Genomic DNA, 27,711 nt, shown 5'->3' with positions numbered 1-27,711 from the left:
AGTTGAAAAACGACAGTTTGGTGGGTAATGTTAGAAAATATCTAAAAGACGTGTTCGTTCGATTTCTGAGGAGGAAGGAGAGGCTGGGGTCGAATTGAAAGTTAAGCAAAAGGTTTAATGAATAACATGATGAATACGACAAGACAAAAACAAAATGATACACTGCAGCTGACAGCGGACTGAAATGACATGCCTCCTCTTTAGGAATTACGTCAATCAGTCCTGAGACAATCTCATGGTCCGAATTATATTCCTTTGGAATTGTGGGTGTTTCCCTGAAAGGAAACTGTCCCAGGTTAAAGACACACCTCTGATTTCAGGTTTACTCCAGGTCACTGACAAAGGTCATGGTAGTGCCGATTCTACAGAGATATGCATTTCCTTTGTTCTAACCCAGTCTGGCCCCACAGGGAGTGGTTCCCCAAAAGTTGTTTAAACAATAAGTCTTCTATAGCTTTTACATTCATGCTAAATAACAGCCATGACCTAATCAATTCTTTAGAAGCTTGAGTTTGGGGTGGGGTAGTCAAATGCTGATTAGGTGTAGTGTGATGCAATCGGTTGATTCAGTGTTTCCTCCAGCTACAGTGTTCATTCAACTAAAAGTAAATTTTTATCAGACATCACCAATGGTTTAACTTTTTACAACCTAACAGTAAATAGGACATACATAGAACCTCAAAATCCCATTGACACCTCTTTCCTCTGCAAATCTCACAATTTGAAACTGCTGCTGAAAACGGGCGAATCTCAACAAAGCTAAAAGTTGACGTCAACTTCTCAACTCCTCCTTAATTTGGCTCTAGTCTCTAGTCTTTGTCACGCCCCAACATTTACATAGGCTACACAACTGACCTGAGGTCAATTGTATACATTGTTCATCTGCTATTTTACCACAAAATTCACTTCTGAGACTTTTTTATGCGAGAAATCAACTATATAAAGCTCAAATATGGGCTGTTTCACAAAAATGTATGGCTAATTTCAAATTTAGTAAGACAGTATTGGACTTCACGAGCTCCACAATCTGCCGGGACAGGTGGTGGCTGCCGGCCGGGTTTGCTGCCTTCTCTGTCTCAAGGTGAGTTGTGATTCTTTGGTGAAGTTTTTTTATGTCCCAAGGGTAACGTTACAACTAGTTATAATGAAAGTGTCGAAACATTTTGTCTCGGCTACAGCCGCCTCGCGCCCAGGCATGTAACAGACTGTGTGTGTGTGTGTGTGTGTGTGTGTGTGTGTGTGTGTGTGTGTGTGTGTGTGTGTGTGTAATATGAGACTCCAATGTATGCGTATGTGGGTCGCTCAACCAATCAGCGCGCAACTCATCTAAATATTCATGAGCATACCATATTTGGAAGAAAAGCTCTTGTTCAAAATAGGGCCATGTTCACAGGGTAGTTAATGGCCCACAGAAAATCATTTGGGCCATTTTCAGCCCAACCAATGTTACATACCCTATTAGGAGACCTTAAGGAACAGTGTGAAATACCCTATATAATCATTCTATCACCCCTTTAAAATGCATTTTTATTCTGCATGATTCTGCATACAAAGTGTGCTGTGATGAATTGTAGGCAAATACCTTACTCTACAATTGAGTTGAATTGATTAAAGTGCCTTGAATCCTCCCTTACAAATGTTTTAAGTGGAGACATGTAAGCCATACTAAAATAAGTCAGAGAAAGGTTCTCTGAGGCAATTATGTAAAATCTATCAATAACATGATAGTTGTGTTTTATAGAACAATCCACAAAAAAAAAACTGGCATGACCTTTCCGGTTGGCTGAGTTTGAGTGAGTTTGCACACATTTGGTTTGTGTGTTCTATTAAAATAGGACTGGAGACAGGCCAGAGAAAATACAATAACAATTATGCTAATTGTTGGTGACATATTACAACCATGAACCAATCAATACTAAAAGATTCAAAGGAAATAATTTCTTAAATTTTAATTTGTTCGGTGTCAATGGGCAGCTTTCTAAAACCATATCAGGTGAATCCTAGTGGGTAATGGAAGAAGAATGTATACTTTATTAATCCCACAAGGAAATATATATTGACACACACACACGCACACAGTCCCAAATAAACACATGCAACAAAATCACATGTGTGACTATGTGATATGCATTCAAAAGTGCCCTTGCATAAAGGCTACTTTTAGACAACCCACTCCCCTCCACACACAGTCTGCACCAGACGTGGATCCATGTGTGCACTCCCTATTCTTGCCAGGGTGAATGTCATTGCCATCTCCAGCGCGCTTGTGAGGTGAGAGATAATCGAATCACTAGGAAGAGATGCGGCCCGGTAGATAAAAAACGAGGCGGAAGAGGACAGAAGCCGCGGCAAGTCTTTGAACTCCCCTGACAAATAATTGAAGGACATAAGACTACAACAACAAGTGCTGATAGATGAAACCTCTGACACTGAGCAGCTTTTTCTGAGTATGAAAAATGAAGAAAGTGAAAGTAAGAAAGAAGGTGAATGCTTTCCACGTAAAGGAAAAATTTGCCACCTTTTATGTGGATGTCCAGTGTTGATGATAAAGTAATAAATAAACTGAAGCAATACATTCTTCAGTGCATGCCATATTTACAGAGAAAGCTGAGTTGTTTTGCTTGTGGAGCCATGCCAGTGTTTATACCTTTCACAATAAATGCCAAACTTAAATTCATTCAGCATTTCACTAATCAGCAACTCAACAAAATAGGCAAAATATGCAATTAGAGTTGGGCGATGTCTACTGGGGCTGTTAGTATTGGCTCCTCAACCTAGCTTCCTAAATGCTTGCTAATCCCCCTGATCTCTCTTGGGGTGGCTGTGGCTCAGGTGGTTAATCCAGCTGCTAGCTAATGGTAGGCTAAGTTTACCTGCTGCCAAGTGTAGTGTTAACTAGCGTGACGTGGCGATGTTTCAGTTGCCTTTAACGTGCAGGCATTTAAGTGGCACCGAAATCTGCGTTGCTATTCAGTCCGGTAGATACAGGTCGTTAAGGCACCAGTGCCATAATAGCATTCACATTGAACTAACATTGTAGGCTAACAACACTGATCTTAGCTGACAAGCCGACTAGCCGACAAGCTTGCTTTCCATAACGTTAACGTTAAAAATTTTCAAAACAACGTTAGCAAAAACACTTATATTGTTGGCAGATAACAGCACTTACCTCAAAACTAATGTCAGTGATTGTGATTGGCAAAATTACTCGCGTGACGTATCACCAAAGATGTTTTATTGTGAAGAAGACCGCAGTAGGTTTTTGAAACTCCCGTTTATGCAAAATTGTACACCCCACCATTAAGACATTAAGACTAAAAGAGTACTATATAAATGCAGACCATTTACATTTTTTTAAATGCTGACATTCAAGCATCAATATTCACTCGTTAACATGCAGATTTGCGCCAGGACTCTGGTATGCAGATGAATGCATGGGTTATGTTTCTCAGCAGGGTTCCACTTTCTCATTATCATAAACGCCTCCACTGATCACCGTCAATTACATGGTGCCCATCAGGGGAGCTGGCCTGAGCCTGTCAGTAAATCATCAACAGGAAGATGAGGATGAACTGGCTACGGCCTGATGTGCTGCCAGAGTTAGATTAGACGCTTTCAGGTTTGTGCTTCAACCCATAGCTCCAGTCATTTCACTGTCCTTTCTGTGTCAGGCAAGCAATTATGAAATCAATAAACTTTTTCTTCCAAACACTTTGCTGCAAACCTATGTTATCTCCTAATTAAATAGTGATAGATAAACTACTTACCTTTGAGCAAATATGTAAGGAGTATAGTATACCAAAAAAGCATTTTTTCAAATATTTACAACTGAAACATTTTATATCATCAATAAACAAAGATCTAATGTCTGAGCCACCTTTGACAAATCTTGAAAACCTAATCATTACAAATCTGGCTAAACGGGTCTAGTATCTCTGTTTTATATTATATATTATTACTATAAGACAGATGAGAAGCATGGAAAATCGATATTGGAGAGAATATACCGGAAGAAGAATGGGAAGTGGCATGCTTAAAGACACAGCTAAATACAATTAATACAAGGTTGAAATTGCTCCAATATCAATGGCTAATGCAAATTTATATCACCTCAGTAAAGCTGAATAAAATCCTAATATTCCAGATATTTGTTGTAAGTGTTTAGAGGAAAAAGGGCACTGTTCCACTGTGTTTGGGAATGCTCCAAAGTACAACTATTTTGGCAGAGAGTGATGGGGGCCATTTCCCAGATAGTAGCTAAGAATGTTCCCCTGCAAGCGAAACCTTGTATCCTGGGTATATACCCTGAAAATTTGGTCGTCAATTCTAAACAATCAGTGTTGATTGATTTTGGGCTTCTTCAAGCTAGAAGACTGATCGCTCTTTTCTGGAAAAATATACAGTTGCCCTCTGTAAAGTTGTGGTTGAAGGAGATTGCAACATACCTTTCACTGGAAAGACTTGTATATATTGTTAAAGGGAAAAGAAAACAGTTTGTTAAAATGTGGAAACCTTTTTTGGAATTTTTGGAGGATGAGAATGTATTACTGCTGCTTTTTCAGTTATTTATTTTTTTATTTACTTGTTGTTTTATTTGTACAATTTTTTAATTTGTTTTGCATCTTTTGATTGTTTTGTTGTATTGCACACTTGATACATTATTTGTATTGCTGTGGTCATTTTTATTTGTATGTTTTCTATATGTGAAAAACTTAATAAAGTATTGTTTAAAAAATAAAAAATAAATAGCCATAGACGACAAGAAAGCAGGAAGAGAGATGCACCTGGGATCCATGGTCAGTTCCCCTAACCCCTAAACCACAATGGAGCCAAGCTTTGGCTACAGTCTCTCTTTTCCTCCTGCCGCCTTCAATCCCTCCCCAACTTTTCCTCTCTAGCCAAGGCAACCATCTGTCCCTGCATGGCTCAGTGCCTTGATGGAGCCATGTTTCCATGCTTAGCTGGACAAGTCCAGCCGATTCAATTCCATGTAAACAATACCAAATATCAATGATGTCTTTTCCTTCCACCAAACTTAGGTCCTCTACCAGAGGCTTGGGGGCCTGAGGATTGTGTGCAGTACAGGTATCTTAGCTGTTACTAGGACCGCGCTCTTCTGGACAGAGATCTCAGATGTTGTTCCTGGAATTTGCTGGAGCCACTGTCCCAGTTTGCGGGTTACAGCCCTGAGTGCTCTGAGTACAATTGGAACTCACTTTCCACATCTTTAATAGCTCCTCTCTAAGCCCTTACAGTATTGCACATCCAATGTTTGGGTCAGGTAGATCAATTTTGACCCTCATAAATACACATGTTGTGTGTGTATTGAACAAACAAATATGTACTTGGTTATTGTTTGGGGGTGGTAGTAGCTCAAATGTGAATTTCCCCTTGCGGGATAAATAAAGGCATGCCACATCACTCTCAGAATTGCACTACACTTCTATGCGGAAGCAACTACACCATGCTATTCTAACTCTGCCATTTCGGGCTTCCGGTTATGACGTGCAGCTGATAAGTCGCACGAGTTGGGCTCGCAGCTAAATACTTACAAAAATCCTCAGAAAGACCACCAGAACTCGTATAAAAGTATTAAAAATCACTTAAAAGTTTTGCGAGACGAGATGCCACCATAAACCATCAAATCTGGACACCATTCGAAGCCGTCTGTGCAGATGGAGGAGGAAAGCGTGGCGCTAGCAAGCAAAAAGCTAACCGAGGCACAGGTCGGATTTAATGCGGCTACAAACGATGACATCCTCAGCGCAATCCAGTCTCTGAAAGATGACTTTACAAAACAATCTGCTGACATGCTCGATGCAATAAATGGCATTAAAACAGACTTACTGTCACAGTCGCAAAGAATAGGAGAGCCAGAAGAGAGAATCGCACAAACGGTCTCAGCCCTTCAACACAAAGTTAAAAAACTTGAAGAAACAACTGATTTTCTACGGAACAAAGTGCAAGATCTGGAGGACCGCGGAAGGCGTTCTAACCTGAGATTAGTAGGCCTGCCCGAGAAATCAGAAGGATCTAACATGCGCTTTCATGGAAGGCCTGCTCTCCAAGGTTCTGAACGACACATTCAGTTCCACACCAGTCATCGAACGAGCGCATCAGGTTGGACAAGTTAACCCAAATCGCCCGACGACTTCAAGAGCAATCGTGATGAAGTTCTTGAACTACCAGGATAACGAGAAAGCTTTGAGAGCAGCATTAGGAAAATGAAGGAATTACGATATGAAGGACAACGGATCAGCTTGTTCCCGGATCTATCAGCTGAAACGCGTCAGCGCCAGCGGCAGTTTGATGGAGTGAAGGCTCAACTTAGAGGCATGGAAATCCGCTACGGTATGCTCTACCCAGCGCACCTGATAGTTACACACTCCGACCAACGCCACATTTTTAAATCGGTCTCGGAGGCAGAGGACTTCATTCGGTCATTGCGTAGGCCTACCACAGCTTAAACGCTGTAGAAAAGAGGGGACTTGTTAACAGGACTTAATTCCTGTGTTTATTTAGCAAAGGTAAAGTTTTGAGTTTTCTTAATTTATTTGACAACAGTTATAGTAGCTCATTGTCCACTTCACTAGGCCTATATGTTTGTCAGTAGCCTACTTAAGTTTAAAAATAACTGGACATCAAAATTAAGTTTTGCCTATGTTCTATTAGGGTTGAAATTATATTTGAATAATGTTAGTGGTCAAGTTTTGTTCAGTATCTGGTTGCGAGCCCTGAGTGGTGAATAATGATAGAGAGCTTGCAAAATGTTGCTCCATGTTATATGGATCAAAAACCAGGATTAAAACCAGGCACAGCCCCCAATGAAAAATCATCTTAATGGCCCATATCTTTAATGTCATGCGATAAAAAAATTCTCTGTAAGGTCCTAGCTAAGAGAATTGAAGGATTTATATCGAACCTTATTATGAATGATCAAAATGGGTTTGTGCTTGGAAGACAAGCCCTCCATAACATACGTAGAGTCCTAAATATATTATATAAAAAACAAAATGAAAAACAAAAACAATGCAGTCCTGTCATTGGACACAGAAAAAGCCTTTGACAGGATTGATTGGGGATACCTTTTTGAGGTGCTTAAGAGATTTGGCCTGGGTGATGGGTATATTAAATGGATTAGGCTACTTTATAATGATCCACTGACAGAAATAATAACAAATAACCAAATATCAAAACCCTTTCATTTAAGTAGAGGTACACGACAAGGATGTCCATTGTTCCCTCTGTTATTTTTATTTGCAGTAGAACCTCTCGCAATGGCAATCCGGAGTAGTCCTGAAATCAAGGGCATAACAATAGGTGAGAGGGATCGAGGGATCACTTATCCTTGTTTGCAGATGATATTGTGGTGTTTATTATAAATCTAGACCCTTCTATTCAAGCACTCAATAATATATTAACTGTATTTGGAGAGTTTTCAGGTTACAAAGTTAATAATAATAAAAGTGCCTTGCTATTATTGAATGGGGATGAAAGGAGAAACTGTCTGACCTTCAGGCAATTTGCCAGCTCCCCTGAAGGTTTTACATATTTAGGAATTAAGATAACCCCAAATATAAAATAAATTATTCCAATTAATTACAACCCATTAATAAAGAAAGTTATAGACTCACTTGAGAGATGGAATGCATTGCCAATTTCTACTATAGGACGTATAAATATTTTAAAAATGTCAATTCTACCAAAATTTGTATACCTTTTCCAATCAATTCCACTTCCTCTTCCAGCTACCTTCTTTGCTATACTCAAGAAAACATTCACAAGATTTATATGGAACAACAAACGTCCTTGATTACGTCTGTCCTTACTCTATCTACCATACGAACGGGGAGGGCTTAAAGTACCAAATATAAAACTTTACTATTGGGCAGCTCAACTTTGTTATAAACTTTGAATAACAATTCCATTACAGATGTATCTTTACTCATCTTCAATTAAAATGCTCAAAAAAGCTACGCATAATCCTTTCCTTAGGAATACAATTTCTGTATGGTATGAAGCCCATACGTTTTTAGATGAAGAAATTACATTGTCAGGTTTGTCACCTATTTGGGGTAATACAAATTTTGTGCCGGGGAGAAGTGATCAGGGATTTAAAAATTGGATGTATAAAGGAATAAGTCAAGATTTATACGAGGAAGGTATAATGTTGTCTTTCCAGCAACTGATGAGAAAATATGATATCCCTCAGAAACATTTTTTTAAATATTTACAAATAAGAAGTTTTATACACTCTAAAATAAAAAATTATTTAGAACCCCCTTTGTCAATTATAGAAAATCACACTTTTAAACATTTAAAGGATAAAGGCAATCTGTCATTCTTTTATAATATACTTTTAGAGGGATCAAAAGAGAGTTCGTTGTCCTATTTAACAGCATGGAAGAATGATCTTCAGGAAGACATTTCTAAAGAAGAATGGATGGAATCTTGTTTATTTGCCCAAAATCACAGCATCAATACTAGGTGTAAATTGCTGCAATATAAATGGCTTATGCGGACCTACATTACCCCAGTCAAACTACATAAATTTAATCCAAATATTCCAGATAACTGTTTAAAATGCAAACAAGAAATCATTGTATTTGGGAGTGTAATGAGATTCAAGGATTTTGGAAGGAGATTATTTTTATGATTGGTAAATTGGTTGAAGGAAATGTCCCTCTTGTACCTAAATTGTGTTTGTTTCATTTATACCCAGTAAATCTTGAGGTGAATGCAAGAAAGCGCAAACTAATTGATTTTAGTTTGCTTCAGGCCAAGCGTGCTATTGCTTTAAAATGGAAAGAGACCCAAGGACCCACTCCTAGTCAGTGGTTTAAAGAAATGACCAGCAACCTTGCCTTGGAAAAACTGACTTATGTTGTTAAAGGGAAACTAAAAGACTTTTACAAAATTTGGACTCCCTTTTTGCACTAATGTAACCAAATTGATCAGACAACATCGGATGACTGAAATAGCAAATTAAACCACACAATGTATGGCTGTGAACTGTGATATCCAAATGTATAATTTATTTATTTTATGGTTTAGTTTTGTTTTGGATGTCCTGTAATGTTTTTATTTATTTTTTATTATTTTATTTTTTGTCTATTTGTTTATATTATTGTTATATTATATGTTCAAACAAAAGCCAATAAACATTTTATTGAAAAAAAAAAAAAAATCTCTGCCATTTCCAAGCTGCTGCTGCGCTCCACCTGATACAAAACCTTACTAAACCTTCTATTGCAAATGTCCTGCAGTTAATCTTTTTGGAATATGCTGTGCTAAGTTAAAACGATCTGTTATTTTGCTGCTGGTGCAAAACTGGTGAGGAACTCCTCATCATTTTTCTAATGGGCACATTAGTTTTTTAATGTGCTTGTCCTCCCACCTACGTGTGCATGTACAGTACAGACAGTGTGTGTGTGTGTGTGTGTGTGTGTGTGTGTGTGTGTGTGTGTGTGTGTGTGTGTGTGTGTGTGTGTGTGTGTGAGCGTGCGTGCGTGCTTGCGTGCGTGCATGTGCAGCTGCATGTTGACCAGTGAGAGGGTTGTGGATGATGAGGTGGTATGTGGGCTGAAAATGAGGGCGGTAAAAAGCTTCCACATCAATAATCATACCACAGAGTCAAGCGTCCCCTCAGGATAGAAGAACAGAACCACAAAAACAGACGTCCTTCATTCATCCATAAAACCAGACAGTGACTAAAGTGTGTTTCTTTTCTTTAAAGCGTCTTGTAGTCCTCTGTGATGATAAACTATGTAAGCTACCAAGGCCATAGACATTCTGACAGATAGTGTAATTAGACATTTGATTCATTATGTAAGCAAATGTTTAGACACACTCCAGAGTATGTATGAACCCGTTTGATGTTCATGCCCCCATGGCCTTTCCACCCACAACTCTACATTTGAGGTACTAACCGGTGAGGCTCTAGCTATAGGAAAAATGACTGTTTTGCTGGCTTTTTACAACACTTTAATCTTGTTAGATGTAATAAGCACTGCTAGCTCTTGGGGCCACGAGCAGACTTTAGACTTTTATTAGTTACCAGCCAGATATATTGGTGTAATCATAAACTGTTAAACCAATGGCCAAAGGCAAGGCAGTTGTAGTGTTTGGTTGCTTTTGATGTAGCAAGACCAGTGTCAGGGAAAGAAAGACCAGAGAAAGGTTGATGAGATATCTGACCTGTGTTGAGGTTCCGGCCTCCCTCTTGCTTCGGCTTTGAGAGAGCCACTGCGCCACCACTGTCTTTCCCCCCCGCAGCCCTGCAGGACACAAAGCAGGGAAATGTAGGCTGGGACATTAAAGGCAGGTCAACACAGATGGGAAACGCTCACAGGTAAAAGGTTAAACAGAGCAGGGAAATCAACAGGGTACACTTATTGCGCAGTGTTGTGTCACTTTGTCACTGAGAAAAAAATAATAGAAATGTCCAAAATGGCCTAGTTTTAATGTAAAAAGACTGGGGGCATTACAATGTACCTGTTGTATAAAGTCCAGGGGAACCCACACTGTTATAGAGTGGATGCACCCCACTTCGCCTGAATAAAGAGAAGAAATTGCTTAAAATAATATTATGCTTTAGGGAAAATTAACAGTGGTATTACATCACACACAAAAAGGCCACATATTGTTATGAGAGAGGCAGCTGTTTAGACCATCATGTAGTAACTACATTACTACAATGATAACAAGAAAAATAGATAAGTACTGTAGGTGACTGATCAATCACATTGTCCGTTCACTTTATACTTGATCAGAAGAGCATGCTGCAATGTCAGGGAAAACAAAGCTTCCCAGTTAGGATCACAGTTGGTCACAATCAGGAGCCGATGTGTCTTACCACTTTGCTAACCAATGTCCTGGGGAAAACCTTGAACTCCATTGGCCAGACGCATAAAATCATGTGTAGACAGAAATAATCTTACTGCAGACAGAAGAAAATAAAACCTCTGATGGAAATAAAAAGAATGATAAAATTGATCACAACTATTAATCAAATTCAAAACTGCAATAACAGATTTTTTTTGGCCACTTAAAGGCAGAGGAAACAAGTTCACCTTTTAGGTAAATAAGGTAGTAAAGTTTTGTTTCTATAGCACCTTTCAAAACCTAGCTTACAAAGTGCTTTACAAAAGATAGAAAGGTGACTTCCGCCTACGTCATGGCCGAGAACTGTAGGTAGACTCCTCAGCTCCGACAGACCCATTAAAAATAGTGGGTCTGTCTGGAGAGGGGGTGGGCTTGTATTTGATCTTGGCCTTTGGACGGTCTGAATGCAACCACAAGTTTGCCTGGAAGATCGTCTCCACTGCACAATGTGCACTTTACCCGGAGAGCAAGTGCTCTCTGCCCAATGGACACCAGGAGTGGGATGCCCTTTACTTGTTCTTCAGTTGTTCTTATTTCAAGGGTTAACCACTGGTTTTCTGGAAGTTTATAAAGATTTGTTCATCATAGCTATTCACACTGTTATTATCTCTGTTCTCTTTGTTTCAGCACTCGGCAATATCATGTATGGTGATATTTGTTTTCTATCTCTAAAAACATGGTATGAGTAATCTCAATGTGGTTAGTTATAACATAAATGGTATCAATCATCCCATCAAAAGGAAAAAAATGTTGTCCCAACTAAAAAAACTAAATTGTTCAATTGCTTTACTTCAAGAAACCCATCTTGATGATAAAGAGCACCAAAAGTTACGGAGGGAATGGGTAGGACAGGTTTTTAGTTAAAGTTAGTTAAAGAGGGAAGAAAACGAGGGGTTGCCATATTAGTGCATAAAGCTCTGGGCCTCACCGTTGAGAAAACGCATGCGGACAAAGCAGGTCGGTACATTTTGATTGTTGGAACAGTAGGAGAGATAAAAATATCCATTTTAAATTTGTATGCCCCAAACGAAGACGACATTGCTTTTTTCAAAGACATCTCAGTCGTTCTAACCTCATTAGTTGAAGGGTTGCTCATATTGGGTGGGGATTTCAACTGCGTGTCTGCTGGTCCAATATCAAGAAAAACAAGGGTACTGCGGAGTATGATGGAAGAGATGGGTTTAGTAGATGTATGGCGCCAAAAACATCCTAAAGAACGAGATTACACATTTTTCTCTAAAGTACATGGTAGCTACTCCAGAATAGATATGTTATGTATGTTAAAAGGAGATGTTTACAAAGCGACCAGCTGCCATATTGAATCAATAACAATCTCGGATCATGCTCCGTTAGTCCTTTTGTTGGTTCTGGATAAAAGTAGCAGTTTAAAACAGTGGCGGTTAAATGTTTCCCTCCTTAATAATTTGAGTGTTGTACAAAGGATTAAGCAAGAATGGTAGATCATAATGAGCAGCGGGTGTGGGAGAAGTTTGGAGAAGACATGGAGAAGGACTTTCGGTCGGCACCAAGGTGCTTCTGGAAACTTGTTTGCCACCTCAGGAGGGGGAAGCAGGGAACCATCCAAGCTGTGTACAGTAAGGATGGGACACTGTTGACCTCAACTGAGGAGGTAATAGGGCAGTGGAAGGAGCACTTTGAGGAACTCCTGAATCCGACTAATACGCCCTCTATGTTAGAGGCAGAGCTGGAGGATGATGGGGGATCATTGTCAATTTCCCAGGTGGAAGTCACTGATGTAGTCAAACAACTCCACAGTGGCAAAGCCCCTGGGATTGATGAGATCCGTCCAGAAATTCTCAAGGCTCTGGGTGTGGAGGGTCTGTCCTGGTTGACACGCCTCTTCAACATTGCGTGGAAGTCTGGGACAGTGCCAAAGGAGTGGCAGACCGGGGTGTGTGCCAATTACAGGGGTATCACACTTCTCAGCCTCCCTGGTAAAGTCTACTCCAAGGTGCTGGAAAGGAGGGTTCGGCCGATAGTCGAACCTCGGGTTGAAGAGGAACAATGCGGATTCCGTCCTGGTCGTGGAACAACGGACCAGCTCTTCACTCTCGCAAGGATCCTGGAGGGAGCCTGGGAGTATGCCCAACCGGTCTACATGTGTTTTGTGGATCTGGAAAAGGCGTATGACCGGGTCCCCCGCGAGATACTGTGGGATGTGCTGCGGGAGTATGGGGTGAGGGGGTCTCTTCTCAGGGCCATCCAATCTCTGTACGACCAAAGTGAGAGCTGTGTCCGGGTTCTCTGCAGTAAGTCGGACTCGTTTCAGGTGAGGGTTGGCCTCCACCAGGGCTGCGCTTGGTCACCAATCCTGTTTGTAACATTTATGGACAGGATATCGAGGCATAGTCGGGGTGGGGAGGGGTTGCGGTTTGGTGGGCTGGGGATCTCATCGCTGCTCTTTGCAGATGATGTGGTCCTGATGGCATCATCGGCCTGCGACCTTCAGCACTCACTAGATCGGTTCACAGCCGAGAGTGAAGCAGTTGGGATGAGGATTAGCACCTCTAAATCTGAGGCCATGGTTCTCAGCAGGAAACCGATGGAGTGCCTACTCCAGGTAGGGAATGAGTCCTTACCCCAAGTGAAGGAGTTCAAGAAACTTGGGATTTTGTTCGCGAGTGAGGGGACAATGGAGCGGGAGATTGGTCGGAGAATCGGTGCAGTGGGTGCGGTATTACATTCAATCTATCGCACCGTTGTGACGAAAAGAGAGCTGAGCCAGAAGGCAAAGCTCTCGATCTACCAGTCAGTTTTCGTTTCTACCCTCACCTATGGTCATGAAGGCTGGGTCATGACCGAAAGAACGAGATCCAGGGTACAAGCAGCTGTGAGTGCAGAAAACCAAATAAACTCAGATCAAATTTTCACCCCTGTTTTCTTATGCCTACACCCTTTAACTAACAATCTATCAAAAGATCATTAAAAAAAGAAAGTAAATATGCCACAATCATTGGAAAACTGTTATTTTCTCTGGATTTGAGTCAATGCACCAGTTCTGTAGAATAATGACTCCCATTTTCACTGACCGAGGATCTCAACAGGATGACTAGATTAGCTCAGATGAATCATGAGCCCACTTCAAATTGACAAAAACACTTCTCGGGACAGTGAATTTAAAAGAGAGTGATTTATACACATTTTGAACAGAACAGGCAGAGGGGTTTTAGAACTTCATTTTAACTTTGGGGAACATTTATATGATATCATCTGGAAGACAGAACAAGATGCAATTACACTGTAATGGACTTATAAAGACCTCAGTCTGCTGTTTATCAAGCATTTGAATCAAACACATGCACAGAACACACAGCTGGCCAAGCACAGAAGACAGGAAGAGAAGGTTTTGTATTGATGTCCCTCTCCATGTTTATCAAAATAGGGAAGGTTTTAAAACCAGGAGCCAACATGAAACATCTGGGAAATGAGAATAATGAGTTTACTTTCCCAAAGTCAATAAAGAGAATCAATAATCAGCTAGAAGGACTACAGACATGGTTATTAACCGTTATTAACCCAACAGCAGGAGAGGACAGCAGTAGTAGCATGTTGTGTATCATATGTCTTAATTGTCCCTCCATGGAACAATATATCCTCCCATCTCCAACTTTTGACTGCCACATAGAATTCAATCAACCCGCCCATAGTAGGTAACGAGGTGCCAGACACAGAAAGATGGAGATTATCTGCACTGTGCATGACATAAATGATAAAATAAACTATTTAGTTTAGTTTGGTACCTGAGAGATTTTGGTGGGGCGTCAGGAACATGATGGAAGAATTGATCCAAACATTATTCCGAATGTGCTGATCAAAGACAGATGATTCTATTTTTCATATCCATGTGGGTGAAAATACATTTTGTTAAGCTGAGAGTCAAATCTTTTATCAAACCTGTTAATATCTCCTCACTCTCTTTGTTAGCAATGTACAAAGTAAATTGGCAGTCATCAAAGGTGCTATAAGTGATGTGACGCGTATTTTAGGCTACAACATTTTTCGTCACATACAGCAAACATATCCTCACTATCTGCTAGCTGCCTGTCCCCTGAACACACTGTAAAAAACGCGGTCTCTGAAGACAGCTCAGGCTCCACAAACAGCAACAAAAACAAACTGCGCCAACCTGCACCACGAGCCATAACAAACAGTGTTCCAGCCAATAACCGACAAGAAGCAGTTGGTTGAGCCATCACTGCAGCAGTGTTAGCACATGGGCTACTTCCACAATGCGTATTCATGACTCAACCAACTGCTTCTTTTTGGTTATTGGCAGGAACACTGTTTGTTATGGTTCGTGATGCAGGTTGGCGCAGTTTGTTTTTGTTGCCAACCACAGTGTCTAGACTCTCGCTTAAGGTGTGCCCAATATAAATAATTTCTTACATTTACACACAAATTTTCACCTAGCTATGCATTAAAACACTTACACTGTGGTAAAGAAGAGCTACATTGGCAGGCTGACGTGACAAAACAGTAGTCTCAAAAGGATCGAATTCTCATTTATTTTAGTTGATACGATCCATTAAAATATTCCCGGATCAGCCCTGATACTGATCCTTAGGATCAATCTGGGACATCTATTTACAACTTCCCTTTTGTAAAATAGTGGAAAGCTTAACCTATATACGTATGTTCAAAGGATTCTGATTTGATAAGCAGATTCAACACTGGATTCAGATTAAATAAATGCTAGAGAACCCCCAATTATATTGGCATTACAACTATTTCGGCTATCACTGATGCATGCCAAGGTTACATACATTGTTAGGGCAAACATTGGTATAAATAAAGTTTTTATTGATTTGCATGGGATTAAGATAACAGACGACCTCCGTAATTATTACAAATTACTAGAAGGCCCCAGGTAATACTAGTCCTGTGCGAATTGGGCTCTGCATTTCAGACAATTAATTAAATGGCACTGAGAGTCAAACTCCCTGATCTATAGCCATTCACCCTTTGAGCCTGCATCTAACTGGCTAAGAGCCCACTGAGAAAGTCCATCACACTGCTTTATCAATTGTGCCTGGCAGGGGCGCCTCACAAGTCACCACAGGCCTCTGCCATGTTGAATTCCCACAGGGCTCTAAAAGGCACTCGTCACTCTCTCTGTTGGTACAGTAATCCATTAAGCTCTCTCATTGTCAAGTGCGCTTTGTGTATTGTGCAATCTGCATAGCTAAATAACACCTCCACAAAGGGAATGTAGAAAGCCATAGAAACTGCTGTGGTATGTGCTTGATATTAAAAAAGCATCCCAAGGTGAATTTGACTTTGAATCGAATGCTGAGCATTGTTTCTTCGGGTTGGGGTAGATCAAATGCTTTACCCCCCAAGCAAAGGTCACCATTAATCGCTGATAACACTGAAAGGAATCCAATAAATGTCAGCAGCACTTGGCCTGGAATTGCTACGGACAGGGAGGGGGAAACATTTCTGTGACATTTGAGAATTTCAGAAAAGGGACAACCAAAAAATGAGTTGAGCAGAGTGGAAAGGAAAGAAGTGGATGTCTGTGGTTGCTTGAGATGTTGATCTCAATTTTTTTTCCACTCTGGAGTGGTACTAGTGCACATGTTGGTGTGTCATGCAGGGCTCATATGTATTTCCACTGCATCCCTACATCAGGAGGCGACCCAGCTGACCAACACTGGTGCCAGTCCTCAACAATGAAGTGAGGACATTAAGTAAAGTGACTTACCAGCACGTGGTCACGCATGTAACTAGAAAGATGCAGTTGAAGCGATATATAGAAAATCAAAGATCACAATATTTTTGACCAAATACTTCTATCAATACAGCGGCAATATTGTAATGTTGACAAGTGGTGCTTTCACAAAATATTTACACAGGAGTCACGTGACCGTCGCGAGGGATGTAGAAGGTTTCGACATCACCGCGGGCACATGATGCCTACAGTGGGTCTGAGCTCGTCACCGTCATGACGTCTTGTATCAGAGAAATGTCTTTGCCTTTCATACCGTGTATTACGGTAGGACAGGCAAAGACATTTCTCCGTTCTCAGCTGAGTTAGACACATTAATTAGCTTAACAAGCTGCAGTGTTTACCACTGCACATTAGCCTAGCAGCTAGCGGAGTTTCCTTCTGTTTATAGCTTTATCCCGATAAAACGGCACAGTTGAATTTCAGCCTGCATGTTTTGTAGCCTAAAACAGAGCGGCTTATATTGGTAAAGAGAGCAACAAGTTAGCGAACTGCCGAGATGCCCTCTCTGCTCTCTGTCTGCTCAGCTGCTAAACTATTTTATTTATATTTTACTTTATTGACAAAAGAGCTTTCTGAACTGTCTGTGGAATGGATCAACAGAGATGAGAGAAACCATTGTGGCCCTAAATGACAGCAAAACTCAGTAAAGACTCTCACACTGAGCTGTCCTGCAATTTTTTACACAGTCTATGGCTGCAACATATGTAGTCTAATAAAGAGGAACACAGACAGAAATAAATTAGGATTACAATCTGAAATATTATCGGTGGATTAGTTTCTGTTGTACGTTTAAGCCAATGTTTTTTTTGGGGGAAAGCCATTCACTTTACCAGCAGTATTGACAATAGATAAAGCCATGTCTTGAGAAGCTCTAGCTTGTTGTTTTATTGCATACTTTTAACTCACTTTACATCAACTTTGCTAACTTTTTTTCCTCTCACTTTTCCTCACAGCGGCACTCATCCGCTACTCTCCGTTACCGCTTGCTCTCCTTGCGCGACCACACAGGCACTGACGTCAACCCACTTAAGGCACCCTGCCACAACTTAAAGTGGTTACACACCAACCAGATGGCCGATCCTCGGCAGAAAAGCCAGTGGAAATGATCAGTCGGGTCCCCGAGGTCCAAAAAACTGCCTCGGGACACACTGAGGCGACACCGACTTGAGAAACGTAATACGTCTTCATAGCAGCAGGCGGTGCTACTCTGTATTGTTGCCCAAGAAATGACAACCGGCAGCTGATTGGACAAACGCACATGTGTTTGTTTTCTCCGGAAATTCAAAGCCAGATTGTCATGGCGGCCGTTCAGAATACGATCTCATATTGTACTAAAATAGTTCACTGAAACGTGTTTCTGAAAACATTTTAAGCGACGACGGCACGGGACACACCGAACAGATTCAAGTCACTGACCTCGCCAGACTGTCCAACGGCCGATAATCGGCCCTGTGTGTCCTGGGCTTTACGCTACTCTCGTAAGGGGGTTGCGGTATACCACAGGAATCTTTTGCTTTTCAACCGCGGTAAGAAAAAATCCATACCACCCCAGCCCTACTCCGCAGTATGTCCCCCGCGCTACATTTTAAAAGTTCCTGTCAACGGTTTCTAATAGTATTTAACACACTATGATGGTGGCGAACTCAAGAAAGGCGGCGGGTAAAGTGCCGGTAACTTCTGCTGTTCGGTAGCTGAGCTAGTTAAGATAACAGTTTCTGAAGCTATCAAGGAGCCTATCCCTGCACTTGTTGAAGACGTGGTGGCTCAGCTGACAAGCAAGAAACAGGCTCTGGTGGTCGCCATACAGACTGATGTTTCAAAGTGTATAGATTATGTGGAGAAGAGTGAGACTCGTTTGGCGGAGATAGACACCTGGCTTTTTGCATCTGAGAAAAGGCTTACTGCGTATCATGCCCTGCTGGAAGACAAAATAGCGGACATGGAGGACAGATCACAGAGAGATAACATTTGTGTGCACGGGATCCCTGAAAACGCATAGACATTTATCCCAAGCTGCAACTTCTGGACCTACAAAGTGAAGCCAATGCTTCAACCCGCATTCTATCTAATTTCCATTGGCTCCAAATAGAAGTCTGATTACATAGAAGTCTAGGAGAAAATTAATTATTATGTCTCACTTGATTTATTACCTCAGTAAAGATTTTCCTAATGAGTTTATGGTCTCAATCGCAACATTCAAATCTTCGTCAATACATGACGAAGTTCATTTTGTAAATTTGAATATCTCTGGTTCTGCTGCATCAATTTTGATGTTTTTTTGTGTGAGTCTGACAAGTATTCTATTAAGAGCTTTAGGCAAAAAGCATTTGGTGCAGTTTGGGTGAACTCAAATTGTCAACACGGCATCACAGTAAGCAACACCTTCTACTATGCTGTTACTGCTGTTGGAAACATCACAAGCTCTGAATGCGGTTGCTTACAGTGCAGCACGGTAAAGATATTACAATTTAATGGAATTTCAACATTTGTAGCTTCACTCTCCTCCCCCAGTCACCTCTGCATATAGCTCAGAGTACAAGGATGCCCACTCATTCCTCTTGAGTTTATATGGAAAATGATGGTGATTGCAGTGTTCCCTTTGAGCTTATAAAAGTACTCTAATGGCAGAGATATGGTATTAATCTGAAACTAAGAAAATAAGGGAGCTTTGTTCAGATACAGTGGTCTATGCTAGTTCCTACTTACAGTGGCTGTTGTAACTTTGCTTTTCACCTTTAATGAAAGGAGTACATGTCACCTGATAAATCCCAGTGACATATTTTCCAAGCTTTCTGCGCTTCAGAACATTTCAAATCTCACTTTAGCTGCATTTTTCAAATAGGGTCAGGAGAGTCTTCGTGGTAGTGCCCGTGATGTGGCCCAGAAAACATGAGCATCTGTATTCAATATTTATTTACTGCCAAAATCAACAAATGACACATTGGTCTGGAGTCTCTGTCATTATGGCATGCTCTCTGCAGAAACCATTAAGGCGGGCTAATAGCTTCAGCAGAGGCATCAGAGTTTAGAGGGGAAGAGGCTCTCCATCACGCCACTCCTGCTGAATGATCGACTGCGACTCAACGAGGCTTTGGGGCGCTTAATAAACACCAGGCAGATGCGATACCCAACCTCTGAGTCAACAAATCACTGCTGTTCTTTGCTTCACTTTTCCTGGCTGCAACACTTCCAGAGTCTCTTGTGAAGCTTTTCAATTACAAAATCCCTTTGTGTGACAGTGTGTGTGTGTGTGTGTGAGAGTGTGTCTGTCAGGTGGTACAGTACATAAGTGCTGGGTAAGCCGATCCCCTTCATTCTGCAAGGGAGAATAAAGCGGTGGTGGATGGATGGATGGACGGATGGGTGGATGGAAGAGGATAAGGAAAGGCAAAAAGGATGACCAAGAACCTAAACCTCATTCCCCAGTTTAGCAAAGAGCTCATTGGATACACCGTCTTATCCGCCTGCTCAAACGCCAACCTCGGGGCATCCGTTCATAGTCAGAGACAGAGCTCTCTATGGTAAATGATATTTTGAATGCTTCCTTTCATGTCTTGTTCCTCTCCGTTCATCTCCGTCTTGTCTCCTATTACAGCTCTGTTAGTACTGCAGGACAGTTTTACGTCTGCTCTTGTGGAAAGGCGGAGGCCGCAGAGCAGCAAGAATCTTCAAAGTTTCACAGCGCTCTGACCTCTAAAACCACTCTAAGGCAGGAGAATGATGAGTTGGACAAAGTTGAAACTTGGCAGTTCAGCATGTCTTCCAAAACAGCTGCCCCTGGGTCCAAACAAAATCAATTTATATCTAAGAAGGTGCTATACTCCATACACTGAGTTTTTTCAGCTCTTCTATAAGTTGCTAGCTCCATAAACTAAAAATCTCATGATAGAAAAGGGTTAAGAGGTGACGCTCAGCCTCTCACAGCTCCCTAGAGAACAGCAGCTCACTTTTTTAGATTTAAAATCCACATTTCTTGTGGAGCAGACTCAAAGCCAGTTTAAAGACAACACTGACAAAACCGGAGGGCTCTGACAAATTGTACCACATGATGTAATCCACATTGGAGTTTGGGGAGTTATTAAAGAAAGTGTGCCACTGATTATGGGGGATGCCGTTGCTTTTACACCCATTTCTAACTAAAACTGAGGGGTGACGTAAGGTGGAAGTTATTCCTCCATCATCATTATGGGCCTGTGAGCTCCTCTCACCTTTTCTGCTCCATCTAACAACACAGCACTGATGGTGGTGGCGTTTCTGCACTGCCATTCCTAGTGATCACCTGTCCAACTGCATGGCCAGTGCTGTGTTAGATTTGTCTCTGGATTTTCTGTTTGCGCTATGAGTTTCGGGTTGCATTTCTCTTTACAGTCACAGTGGCTTTCCCTATTCTAACTAGCTACTTCTAAATGACAGAAGTCATTGTGAAGAACAATAAAAGAGAGCTTGAGAGAGAAGTTTAACCCTTGCTACTTTCTCACTTCCAAACATCTGGCCCATCACTGTGTGAAATTGGCCCTTTTGTCAGATTGTCAGTTTAACATAGTAACTAGCATTTTCGGACGCAGACACCCAAATCTCACCCTGGAAGTTCGAACACAGTCCCCCAAATCTCACCCCAGAAAGGTGTGGGGTCCAACCAATGCATCGGCAGGCCGATATTATCGTTAACAATACTGTATCTTCAGCATCAATTCTTTCATTGCCACATTCAAGGAATTTTTATCAAAAATATGTATTCATTTTATGCTAAAAAATAAATATCAGCCAATATGTACAGTACAGGCCAAAAGTTTGGACACACCTTCTCATTCAATGTGTTTCTTTATTTTCATGACTATTTACATTGTAGATTCTCACTGAAGGCATCAAAACTATGAATGAACACATATGGAATTATGTACTTAACAAAAAAGTGTAAAATAACTGAAAACATATACATATAACATATACAATATATTTTAGATTCTTCAAAGCAGCCATCCTTTGCTTTTTTTGATAACTCTGCAAACCCTTGGTGTTCTCTCAATGAGCTTCATGAGGTAGTCACCTGAAATGGTTTTCACTTCACAGGTGTGCTTTGTCAGGGTTAATTAGTGGAATTATTTCCCTTATTAATAAAAAAGCAAAGGGTGGCTACTTTGAAGAATCTAAAATATAAGACATGTTTTCAGTTATTTCACACTTTTTTGTTAAGTACATAATTCCATATGTGTTCATTCATAGTTTTGATGCTTTCAGTGATAATCTACAATGTAAATAGTCATGAAAATAAAAAGGAAACGCATTGAATGAGAAGGTGTGTCCAAACTTTTGGCCTGTACTGTATGAGCTTAAACACCTGGTGTCAGTTATAGAGCTGCCACCTCTTAGTCGATTAGTCGACTAATCGGTCGTTTTGGTCTTAGTCGACTAAGATTTCTTTAGTCGATTAGTCATTTTTTATGCTTATTCATGCTTAATTACTCATTTCCAAGAAACGTCTGAGCACATTTATGGTAAACACAAGATTTAAAGTGGTGCTTTTGCAGGATTAATTGTGGAGAAACTCAGTTTTACAGATGGTTAATTAACTACATTTATATTGTGCTTTTCTAGTCTTAACCACCTCTCAAAGCGCACAGCTCTGTCAATTAAATCAACTAATCGATTAGTCGACAAAATCCTATAAGTGTTAGTCGACTAAGAATTTAGTCGAGGACAGCCCTAGTCAGTTAGCCTCTTTTGACACTTGTGTCTCTCGCAGGTTCCCATAATAAAGACTAAATCAGTTAAGCTTTAAGACATTCTTTTGGGATTACTGGGCTGGTGTGTAAATGTAAAGTATCAGCTTCAAGGCCAGACCAGGACTTTTAATGGCATGCTATCACCCTGTCTGTCCCAGTTTTCCCTGCATCTTTGTACCATGATCTTAAAAAAACACCAATATGATCTAAAAACACTGTCTTCTTCTTTCAATATAAGTCTGTAATTGAGATAATGTCTTTGTTCATTCTGAACTTTCTGTATGCTACTGTAATGCAATGCAATTACATGAAATGACTTTAAATGGCCATTACCACTTTGGAAAGACAGCCAAAGTGACATTTTATTACCTTACCAATGTGAAATCAAGGTTGAGTGATTATTTGCTTTCAGGAGCCACATCTGTCTAAGTACACAATAATAACTTTAAATAATGTATCACATGGTGATAATGTGTTTTGTCTTTCACGTAGTTGACACAAGGTAATCATTTCATTTCTACAAGCTTACATAATGTTTTTAGTTTAAAAAATGTGACATAGAGAAGTAACAATAGGTAATTAGAATAGAACATTGAAAAAACAGCAGCAGATATGTCAAATGAAGGGTATAGGCAGCGGAGAAATGTGCCATCACTGCTGCAAAGACAGTCACAGCATGTCTTTCTTGATGCTTAATTGTAGAATCCACCTTTAATTGCCGCAAGGGTTACAACTCATGTTCTCTTACCTACAGTAAATGAGACACCTCAGTGACCCATGAGAACGTTGTGAAACTTATAACTCCACAAGAGTGAAATGCTCTGAGAAAAAAAAATCCCATTATTTCTATACTAAGGCTTTTACATTGTTTCAACTGTTTTTTCAAGCTGGCGTATCGCCTGCTCTTTTTTGTATGGGTAATTTAGTCCAAGTGATTATCCCTGATTCTAAGATGCTTAAGCGCAAAATCAGTTGCATCCAGACTTTCTATGTTACTTGGAGGCTTAATAGTGGCCAAGAATTAGAGAACACAAAATTAAGTTAAAATTAATTTATATTTCCAAAGGCCAAAATTGCATTGATTTAGCTATAAATAGGCTAAATACAATTCAATTGTAGCCATATGCTAATGCTGGTGAGTAATGTGAGGGTAAGGCTATGTTGTCGAGGCCACAGCACACAAGGTTTGTGCTTGTAAAGGGTTCACCAATAGCAGAGTGATTCTCTGCAGCACTAGCCTTAGAAAAATAAATAAATAAATAATAATAAATACTATAAATTCTGGGAAGCAGGCATTCTAAGCTGTATCCCTGAGGAAAACACTTCCCATCATTACTTGTGCTGACTGAATGGACCTGGACAGTGCTGACCGTTAACTGTGACGTTGAGTTTTAGGAAGCATGAAATGGGCTGACTGAACAGCTGCTGCAGCCTGAATGCTAGGCTCTGACAGCCTTCCCACATCAGATGTGACTGAGCATGGCTGGAGTCACTTTTCTCTCATACTGAAAGTCGCATCAGTTTAGCAGGGAAGCATTCTTTCACCAAATTACACAAACACTTACTTTGCCAAAGTTATCAGATACTCATCTCTTAGATTTCTGCCTCCAACACAATACAAAGTGGATTAAGGGAATTTCAGTTCAGGTAATTTGATTAGAAATTAGAAAATACATATAAAAAAAATCAAACATTGTCTTTTCAAAAACAGTATCCATGTCATGCAACTGCTAAATTAAGAGTACTGGCACCTTTTTTGGTCCAATTCAGGCACTGGATCCACACACTGAAAATTAAACAGGTTTCAATAGAGAATATAGTAAGTAAGGGCTTTTTGCCAAGCCCAAAAGATGGATTAATTGGAACAAATCCCAATTAATATTTAGAACACGTGCATGTGTCGTCACTCTCCCCCTCCCCCATAAATGTCCTTGTTTTACACTCTCTCTTTGTGAAGTCATTCAAGTATTAACACCTTGTCCTTCTCCATGCCAAATACACACTCCTTTCCTACTGATCTTATTTATTTAATTATTTTCCTCTTTTCCTTTTCCTCTGTGGACTCTCAGCCTAAACACGGCACTCGCCCGGCAAGCTATCACTGCATGGTGCTGGGGGAAAACAATGAGAGGCGTGATCTATATCTGACAGCGGCAGATATCTACTCCAGCAGCTGAAAGATAGAGTGAGGGAGGATGGGGAACAGGGGTGGGCATAAAAAGGAGGAATAATACACGGCAAATACTTTATCTTCTTGAGAAATGACTGTGTGGATTCACTTTGTAAAGGCAGTAGAGAGGGCTCTCTAGGGAGACAAAAAAGAGAAGAGATAAAGTGGGTAATTTCAATGGAGGGGGACAATCAGCTGCTTTATGTTACTGGATTCAAACCCACCTCTATTTGGACCATTACCATCCTTACTTGTGCTGTTTCTGACAACAGACGGCGCCTGTAATGACAACTCTGGCCTGTTTGCATAGCTGCTGCGTTAATGTTTCATAATGTGCTGAATCCCTTCTTCTTTTTCTTATTCTTCTTTCTCCTGGGGTTAATGCCCAGGGTGGAACTACAGAGAACTGAGATGGCATAGAATATGCTTCCCCTGCCATCCAGTGCCAGATTCAATGTGAATGGATAATGCTTTTTTTAACCAACTTTGGGGACTTTTTGTGAAACTGGGGATGGTCTTGAGAAGCTTGTATGACATGAGGCAAAGTTATGTATAATGGAGAGACAGGGAGGGGTGCAAGTTTTCCCGAAACTGAGATTTTACACTCTGAGAAGATCATTCAAATGTATTCACAATCCCGCAGTACAAACATCAAGCACTAAAAGTTGGCAGTGTAGGACAGTGTACCCACTTCCTTTTCATTGGGCTTTAAGGAAACTAACTTCTTATGCAGCCAACAGCCTCATTAAAAGAAAATGGAACTCATTTTTGTGATCTCTGTCTTCTGAAGCGTGACCCAAGGGGCTGGTAGAATGACAACAGTCGCAGCAAGATCTACCTCTCCTGTCCTATCCAGTAAGAATCTGTCCAAGTCTTTTATACATTTGTCTAACTTTGCTTTTAGTGTATTCTGTTTTCACTGACCAAACTTCAACATTTGAATTATCATCATGAATAATACATCATCATTGTGCATGAATACTTATCTAAAAGGCAATTTCTAAAAGTCAGAAACATGACGAGAGTCAGAAAAATAGCAGTGACTCAGGTCATAATTTCAGGAAGATTTGACTTACTGATATTTGTCTAGATTCAGGCAAAATCTCAAGTACTTGATCTTTGTGCTGCCTTTTTTTACAGGGTTGACCATATACTACAAGACAGACTGGAAAACTGGGCTGACTCTCAGACACAGTCCTCAGGCGCCAGATTCCATTGAGAGAAGTCATTTTACCTCACCGATCATCATAAAACACACAACACAAACGCAAAGCTGGTTGAAAATCGGAAAAGATTCCCTTTAAATTCCTGTGTTAGATGTAACGTAGGAAAGCTTTTTTGCACACCTCTTTTGTCGGGTAGGTGCGTGACAGTGTGTGTCTGTTGTCCTGCTAGGCACCCTGCTATGCCCTGCTACACCCTGCTATACCCTGCAGTGCCCTGCTATGCCGCGCAGTACCCTGCCATGTCCAGCTACGCCCTGCAATGCCCTGCTATGCCCTGCTATGCCCTGCTACGTCATGCTATGTCCTGCTACACCCTGCTACGCCCTGCAGTGCCCTGCTACTAGAGGTGTTGAAATTAGCAAACCCATTTTAACGGCGTACATTTTTTTAATCGCAAGATTAACGTTCTTTTTGGTCTAGCAAACTTTGTAGTTGTTTTCACATACTGTTGCAACAACTAGTAACGTTAGAAAACTACAACACCGGATCTAGCTAGACCGGAAACAAAACAACAGGCACACACTTGTTTGGGCTTGCGAGCCGACCAAAGAGTAGCAGGCTAACACTACGTTTTGAGTGGATGGCGAGCGCGAGACGCCGAAATACATGCCAATAAGATTCTGAATGGTAAGTTTACTTTTAAAAATGGTTCCATTGACAAGACCAAAGTGAGCTGTGTGTTTTGTCGTTATGATCTGAGCTATCATCGCAGCACGTCCAGTCTGAAATACCACTTGAAGCACACAGCTGATGCGAATTCTCCGCCCTGTCAAAGCCAGGCGACAAAAGCACAAAGCAAGCCGATCCACTTTTCCATGTTGATAAGAGCATTAAAATGAGAAAAAAATAATGGGACAAAAAGAAATCAAGGGACATTTAGAATAGATAAAAATTTGCGATTAATTGCGAGTTAACTATGACATTAATGCGATTAATCGCGATTAAATATTGTAATCATTTGATAGCACTAGCTGAAATTAATCAAATAATCGATGCATCGGGATGTGGACATGGACGATGCTGCATCGATGCAGTGGCCGACCATAATCGATTATAACGCAATGACGTTTTCCGGCCGCAGCATAAACATTCAAATGAAAAATAACATTCTCAGTAGCCTAACCCGTTTTTTACACACACACACACACACACACACACACACACACACACACACACACACACACACAGACAGACAGACAGACGGAGACAGGCAGGCAGACATGCACACAGACTGACAGACACACAAACAAACAGACACACACACCTGCAAAACGGCTGAGCGGAGACAGGAGGACAGTGGAGAGAATTGCAAATCGAGAAGAGGAAAGAAAACACTGAGAAACATCGAGAGACACTAGAATAGTTAGCTTGGATGCTTGGCTCTCCGTGTCCCGCTGGAGCTCCGACTGCAGGTCGAGGTCGGCAGCAAAGCTTTCTGGCAATAATAGCAATGTTGCTACGCTGGCCGATCCCCACTGGTGACGGTCCGTCTGCGGCTGCAGGACCTGGAGCTCACCGCCAGTGTTTCAGTTTGACTGTTAAAAAGTGTTGTGATAATTAAAAGGTATTTATTTAAGCAGGCTAGTTGGTTAGTTAGCTAACGCTAGCTTGCTATTCCACCAGGCTTCCATGCTACATAACTAAATAAGCCGGACAGAGTTGTCCCTCATCTGGCGATAGAAACCCTGCTTTCCCCGTTCGGTTGGCTCATAGCTCCACAGCCGTAGTCCACAGGTAGGCTACAGATTAGTTTTGCACCAAATGTATCGCATCAAGTGTTGCAAAAGTCGAGGCGCAGATCAATACTCAAGACCAATAATCACTTATATAATTACAATTTTGCATATCTAAAAAAAATCAACAATTACCATCAACAGTCATACCCCTTAGGACCTTAGCTAATGTTAGCAATTAATTCCAGTTAAACAAAGAAACCGTGATTACGTAAAATATTGC

The 27,711-nt window shown here is 40.9% G+C and overlaps 1 protein-coding gene across 2 annotated transcripts in view; it reads right to left on the bottom strand.

Moving 5' to 3' along the window:
* Window positions 1-27,711, bottom strand: part of adam19a (ADAM metallopeptidase domain 19a) — a 240,780-nt gene that overhangs the window by 196,537 nt on the left and 16,532 nt on the right. For both annotated transcript variants that reach the window (XM_028564941.1, XM_028564942.1), the window contains exon 2: window positions 10,198-10,277. In XM_028564941.1, the coding sequence (XP_028420742.1) occupies window positions 10,198-10,277 (80 nt within the window). The remainder of the gene's footprint in view (window positions 1-10,197; window positions 10,278-27,711) is intronic.

The sequence above is a fragment of the Perca flavescens genome, chromosome 19 (genome assembly GCF_004354835.1).
Source record: "Perca flavescens isolate YP-PL-M2 chromosome 19, PFLA_1.0, whole genome shotgun sequence".
Lineage (NCBI taxonomy): Eukaryota > Metazoa > Chordata > Actinopteri > Perciformes > Percidae > Perca > Perca flavescens.
This window is presented reverse-complemented; position numbering and strand designations above follow the sequence as displayed.